Consider the following 6,847-nt stretch of genomic DNA (forward strand, 5'->3'; position numbering starts at 1 on the left):
GCGCCGCCCCCGCCGCCCGCCGCCGTCGGGGCGGCCCAGCGAGTAGGTGACTCGGCCGTTGCGGCCCAGGTCGGGGTCCGAGGCTCGCACGCGGAGAAGCGAGGCCCCCGCCGGGTTGTTCTCCGCCACGTAGGCGCTGTACGACGCTTCCTCGAAGAGCGGCGCGTTGTCGTTGACGTCCGAGACCTGCAGCCGGACGGGCTGGGTGGTGGCGAGCGGCGGAGCGCCCTTGTCCGTGGCCGTGACCGTGACGTTGTAGTCGGGGCTGCGCTCTCTGTCCAGGGCGCCGGCGGTCACCAGCTTGTAGTAGTTCTTGGAGGACAGACCTATTTAAATGGGAAATTGTCCAGAATTTGACTGGAGTGCTCTCTGCTTTGGCTGGAAAGTGGATCATATGCTTTGAAGATAGCTACCACTGACCCGGCCTTTGCATCTTCGAGAAGTGAGATGAGCAGGATAATGAAGACCAACTCAGAGTATTGTCATTCTCGTCGAGAATTTTTATTTGGACCTTGCAGGGACCAAGCCCACCTCCCCCGCCCCCCCACCTTCCACCCCGTTAGAAGTGGTTGCTTGTGTCTACAGAATCCAAATTTCAGGTGATAGTTTCTCTGTTCTCAGTATTTATTTGGAGTAACTGGTGCTCTTTGTCTAGTGTGTCCTTGAAGGTATAATTAACTGATATTAGCATTCAACCCTTCATCAGCGAATTTCAGACCTTCGCAGTGATTTTCAACTGCAGCACTAACAAGCCATTTGATAGATTTTCCCTCTGGGGGAATTTGTAGATCTCTTCAGTGAATACAGGTAGATTGTCAATAGCTTGAGCAACATTAATCCTAAACTTGGGAGTCCCAGTTCTGCCTGAATCTCCCCCTTTCATAGCTGTCATGATCAACTGATGGGGATTTTGCTGCTCTCTACTCAAGTGTTTCTCTAAACTTATTTCCGCATGCTTAATGCTGTGTGGGGTTTCCTTCAGTGATAAAATATAGTACTGGTTCTTGATGAGCTGGTAGTTATGCAGCGAGTCAATCCCAGCATCTGGGTCTTGTGCAGTGTCTAATGGAAATCCTTCACTTGGCCTTGCCGATTCAAGAATTTCCAAATCAGTGCTGGCTGTCTTGAAGCATGGAGCGTAATTGTTAATGTCTTGAGTTAAAATGTTTAAATGGAAACATTTATGTAGCTGCTCACTATATCTACGTGTCAAAGACACTGAATTAAAATCATGTCATTGTGTTATTTCCTGGACTATGAGGGCTGTTCAAAGAGTATCGAGACTGTTACTGTAGGAAACAAAATATTTTATTTACAGGGGTTTGAGCTTAATCTCCGACGAAGTGTGCTCCTTCTGCAGCCACACACTTCTCCCGATGTTTCTACCACTGTTGGAAGCACCTCTGATAAGCAATTTGTGGAATAGCTAAAAGGTGCTCAGCCACATTTAGTTTTATGGTTTCCACATAACAAAATTTTCTTCCTTTCAAGGTTTTCTTTAGTTGAGGGAAGAGAAAAAAGTTTCATGGGGCCATATCAGGTGAATATGGAGGCTGCGGCACTAATGGGATATCGTGTTTGGCTAAAAATTGACTAAAAATAGCTTCACAAGCTGTGCTGAGTGGGCAGGCGCACTGTCCTGGTGAAGCATCCAGGAGTTGGACACCCACGTTTCTGGTCATTTTTCTGGTCATTTTATTCCCAAATCGCTGGTTAGAATTGAATGACATAAAGCAACAGAAATTCCAACTTCTGCTATCTGTCAGACAGTCAATCGCCTATCATTTCGAACCAAACTGCAAACCGCTGTCACATTTTAGCATTTGTGATGTTGAAAGGCATCCGGAACCTTACATTCCACCGATGATCGTCCTTCTTTAAACTGACGATACAGTTCAAAAACCCCTGCACGGCTCATAGTGTCATCATCAAATGCTATTTTAAGTCATTCAAATGTTTCACTTGCCGTTTTCCTGATTTTCATGCAAAATTTAATGCACACGCATTGTTCTGGACACTGCCATAATGAAAGGGGATGCAAGACACAAACAACCTTACTTCAACCACTGGCCACAGAAAACTGGGGAAAGACCATGAGCTGCAAACCTGTCCAGAGGAGTCCCAACATGCTCAGACATGTTCAGCAAAGCCATGCCCCCGGCCCAATACTTTGTGCCACAAATACACTTCAGTCTCGGTACTTTTTGAACAGACCTTGTAGATACTTCCCATTCTGGAACCACAATCTCCACACTTCAGAGTTTTTCCAAATTCCTACATTTGGTGAGGTTTCTGTAGTTGTTGCATACAGTAAATCATTTTCCAATTTTGATTATGTGTAATCTATATTTAGTCTGCAATGTTTAGTATCTGGTAAATTATTAGTTTTTGTCCTAAGCCCGTCTTCTGATGGTGTTTTGTAGATTTCCCTTGGGTATGAGGACTGGGTAAAGACTATAAAGACCTCCAGAGTCTAGACAATTGTTCCATGACATTAACATTCAGCTGGTGTTTCTTCTTTCTGCTCAGTACACCACAGAGATTTAACTACCCTTTCCCTTTCTGAATGGTTCTTTTCTTTTACACAGTTTAGTCAACCTATCTTCAAATAAGAGGTTTAGTCAACCTATCTTCTTTTTCTTTGACGCTACTTCTGATAACTTTTCTGTGCTCCTAGTTTACAACCCCTTTTCTCCCTTAAGTGCCTGTTCTGTTTTATATAAAGTGTTAATAATAGGCATCGTTTAACCTGATTTTTAGTTTATCTCTACTTGTTTCTTCCCCAGACCTGAAGAAAAGAACCCTATGCCCCAAAGCTTGTCTAACATTTATTTCAAATATACTGTTGGTCCAATAAAAGATATATGTTAAAAAACCACCTTGTTTCTTGAATATTTCCTGGCTACACCACTCCAACCCTACTACAGCAAGAATGTTTTTATATCTTCCACCTTTAAGAAAATCACCCTGACTCCATTTGCACCAATGAACCACTCTCTCAGCTCTTTCTCTCCCCCCCCCCCCCCCGCCCTCAAATCAAAGGCTGTCTTCAGTTTCTATCCTCCAGTTCCATTCCAAAAGTCTTTAATTCAGATTCGTTGAAATCGCTCTCATAAAAGTTATTCTTTCTTAGCTCACCTCAGAACCAGTACTTCATTCTTTTTTAACTCTCAGCCATTTTTAACTCTATTGACCCTGCTTTTAAAATCTCGAGCTCCCTTGGATTCTGTGGTCCTGATTGCCCTTCTTTTTTTACTAATCCTTCTACCTGTTCCTCAAAGGCTTGTCCTACCCCCTGTTCAATTTTCTGTTTGGTCTGTATAAGACTCATCCCCTGTTCCTTTCTCTTCTACTTCTCCACCCTATGGCTCAGTAATATTCTCCATAAACTCTGATTCAAGTGTGTCCTCCATGCTGAGGACTCCTTGATCTTCCATTCTACCCTTTGCCCCCTGTCTAAATTAAAAAAAAAAAAAAGTCTTGTCTTTCTGATATTCCCTGATGGATGTCTAGTCATCAATTCAAGTTCAACTAATTTAAACAAGATTTAAGTGAAATAGAGCACTTGACTGGACTCTGGGAATTTAAAATCTAGTCATCTCTTATTTTAAATTTTGCACCTACTTTCGAAGGCAACTTCCCTATCCATCGTGCTATACAGCTCCTTCATTCTGTCACCTTTCTGCCTTATTCAAGCTCTCTCTTTCTCCTCCCCTACTCCCTCTATATTCTCATTTTCCAAATCCAACGACTTAGCCTGATGAGAGCTAGTATCCTATGGCAAATCCATGTCCATTTCAGGAGGTTTCTGAAAAACTGAAACTTGGATTAAGCAGCAAATGACAAAGAATGCCTTGCAATCAAAAGTCTGTGTAACTTTGGCCCAACTATATAGCTCATCCAATAAACGATACGATTTTAAGTAATCCTTGCCTTTTTTTTATATTTCAAAATACTCTAAAATAAGGCATCCTTTTTGTTCTGATCACACCAAAAAAACCCTTGGTGAATTTGGCAAATCCACAGGAAAGAAAAGGTGGGGAGAGAGAGGAAGGAAATAAAGGAAACTATGGTAGTATATTGAAAAAGTTTTGCACAGAGAATGCCTCCACTTAGGAGTAATGATAGTGTCAGGGGGTTTTCCGCAGCAGTTCAACCGCTGCTCCCCGCAAATCACTACTCCAACCCTATCCCGCAGTAACAATTCCTCCAAGAACGGAGGAACAATAAATGACATTTTAATTAGAAATGCTGCTTTTTTTTTAGGAACTACGTGAAAAACATTTCCATGTAGCGAGGCAAAAACATAACAATTATATATTACTAGATGCTCCCTGCAGCGTTGCTTGCATAAAAATCCAATAAGCCAATTTTTGCTTGAGATCACTTTTTTTTTTTGCATTTCAATAGCTTCACAACACTTCCTCATACACAAAATCCTAAAACATATCACACTTTCTTACTGTAAGAGCTTTACAACACTTCTGTATACACAACATTCCTGGTTTTGTTACTCAAGTTAGCAGTCACTGTAAATCTCATGTTTTCTGGGTGGGAGATTCTGGAAGCAGCCACATATAGTTGTCCATGAGTGAAGACAGGATCCCGAAGGAACACTCCTACTCTTTGTAATGTTTGCCCCTGGGCTTTATTGATGGTCATGATGAATGCCACATGCATAGGGAACTGTCCACATGTCCATGTGACTGGAAATGTGTCATCAAAGGGCTTCAGTGCTATCCGAGGAATTAGTACTGTTCTTTCTGATCAATCATGTTTGCCTCAAGTACTCTGCTGTTGATGAGGATTGCACCAATATCTGTGTTCCATTGCACAGACCATCCTAAGGGGCAAGATTTGCAGAAGCATGATGAGCATCTGTCATGTCCTCTTGTTCCGCCTCCCTATTTTTGTTGCATATGGTACTTGACTTCTTGTCCTCGTCAGATTGAATGACGAACTGACTGACAATACCGAAGGGCGCAAATGGCCGAACGGGGCTTTTATATATATATTAGGGCTCCAGAGCCCAGAATGAACCCCACACGGCCCTGCTAGAAGGTTTGGTAGGGTAATGGCCTGAAGGGTAATGCTGCATGTAAGCCTGGCCTGCAGGCAGCGCCTGGCCCACACGCACACATTGGTGAACTCGGTTCTCTCATCCAACTCCCTCTCCCAACAATTTCATCTATCCCTGTGAGGCTTCATACTTACTAATGGAGACAGCACGCAGTACGCGTAATAGTATATATTTATGAAAGGCATTTTAAACCTTCAAAAATGAGTCTCAGGTAAACTTTTAAAGCCACTTACATAAGATTTTCCTAATTTTACAATTTTTTTGGAAGACTAGTCAGTTTGATCAAAATTGCCATATGTTAATTAATGGGAGGATAAGAAACATAACACAACATAAGAAATCACCAGTTAAAATCGTTATTTAAACAACAAAACATTTTTTATCCTGAGGACCATATGTTGAGTTGAGTCCTGCAAAAAATTCTTTGACTATATTATGTATTTATGTATTATTTGAATGTACCTACTACTCCTGACTCATTTTATGTGCCAGCCTTAAAAGACAGACAGCTGTCTTAAAAAATGACAACACAATGAAGATGGATTGTAACTCGGGAACAAGCCCCTTCATCTGGCAAAGGGAAGCATGCGTGTATTTTTACCTCCACCCACCCTCCTACAGAAACATGAAAAAGGATAACGTTGTGCCCCAAGGTGAGCACTTGCCTTATTAGCTCATTGGGAAAACACTTAAAATACCCAGCCAGTGCACAGAGCTAGGAAATATCATTACAGCCCCACACCTCCTCTCCCGAGATCCAAGCCATCTTGACAGTGTACACTAGAGAAACTGATCTGTCAAGTGAGGATGAATCAAGTCACATGGGCCTTGAAAACACAATGACACTACTTACAATAACACCGACAACCCGGGCAGCACAGTCTAAGCAGCGAACATGTAATAAATTTCATAAACAAGCCCTGCTGAAGATTGTCCGCAGCAGATCTACATTACCCCAGGGCAGTCAACACTCAGAAGGAAGAATGTCCGGCATTTTAAATTGAGTTGTGGCCTTGTGTACCGTCAACAAGTATATCCGACGCTACAGCCAAGCAGAGCCCAATACAGTATTTCACAACTGAGCCCTAGAGGTGGTGTAAATCCCAATGACAGAAAAAATAATTTGCGTCTTGCGGGTTAGAACAAAATTACCTAATCTTGATACTTGACAAGATGATTGCACGTGCAGTTCGATAATATATCAGTCTGCCGTTGTTATATCAGGAAGGGGAAAATAAAAAGCAAATGTCCGGCTAAAACTGTATATCGAGGGTATGCTATTAAACTAACATTTAAGAAAAGAAAAAGCGGGGTGGGGGAAGTATTTGCGAAAACTTTTCACAAAAAATAACACACACATTTCTTCCTGTTGTAGAAATCTACATTTCGAAGAGACAGCTGAGAATAGGTATCCAACAATATATTACAGAAAAATAAAATTTGTAGGTGACAAACTTACCTGACCGAAGCTCCGATCTCCAGGAGAGACATTTGTCACGTCCGCAATTAACAAAGGTCCGGATTTATTCGATTCTTGTTGGCGCGTGAGGGTGCTGGGACAACTTGCCGTGGAAAACCTCAGCTGGCTCTTCCTGGAGCCCGCCGTGAGAGACACGTCCTGGGAGTAGGAGTGCAGGAAAGCGCGGACGCCGTCGATGCCCGCGAAGTGCGAGACGGGCACCCCGGCCAGGGCGCCGCCGGCCGAGCCCAGCAGCTGCGCCTGCCGCCCGCGGCGCCGCCGCAGGCCCCGCAGCACGCTGAGGGAGG

The 6,847-nt window shown here is 43.1% G+C and overlaps 1 protein-coding gene across 1 annotated transcript in view; it reads right to left on the minus strand.

Moving 5' to 3' along the window:
• LOC106723200 (protocadherin gamma-A5-like) overlaps nt 1-6,847 on the minus strand; it is a 9,646-nt gene that overhangs the window by 723 nt on the left and 2,076 nt on the right. Inside the window, exon 2 of the mRNA XM_025194757.1 lies at nt 21-258. Within this exon, the coding sequence (XP_025050542.1) occupies nt 21-258 (238 nt within the window). The remainder of the gene's footprint in view (nt 1-20; nt 259-6,847) is intronic.

The sequence above is a fragment of the Alligator sinensis genome, unplaced genomic scaffold (genome assembly GCF_000455745.1).
Source record: "Alligator sinensis unplaced genomic scaffold, ASM45574v1 scaffold1278_1, whole genome shotgun sequence".
Taxonomy (NCBI): domain Eukaryota; kingdom Metazoa; phylum Chordata; order Crocodylia; family Alligatoridae; genus Alligator; species Alligator sinensis.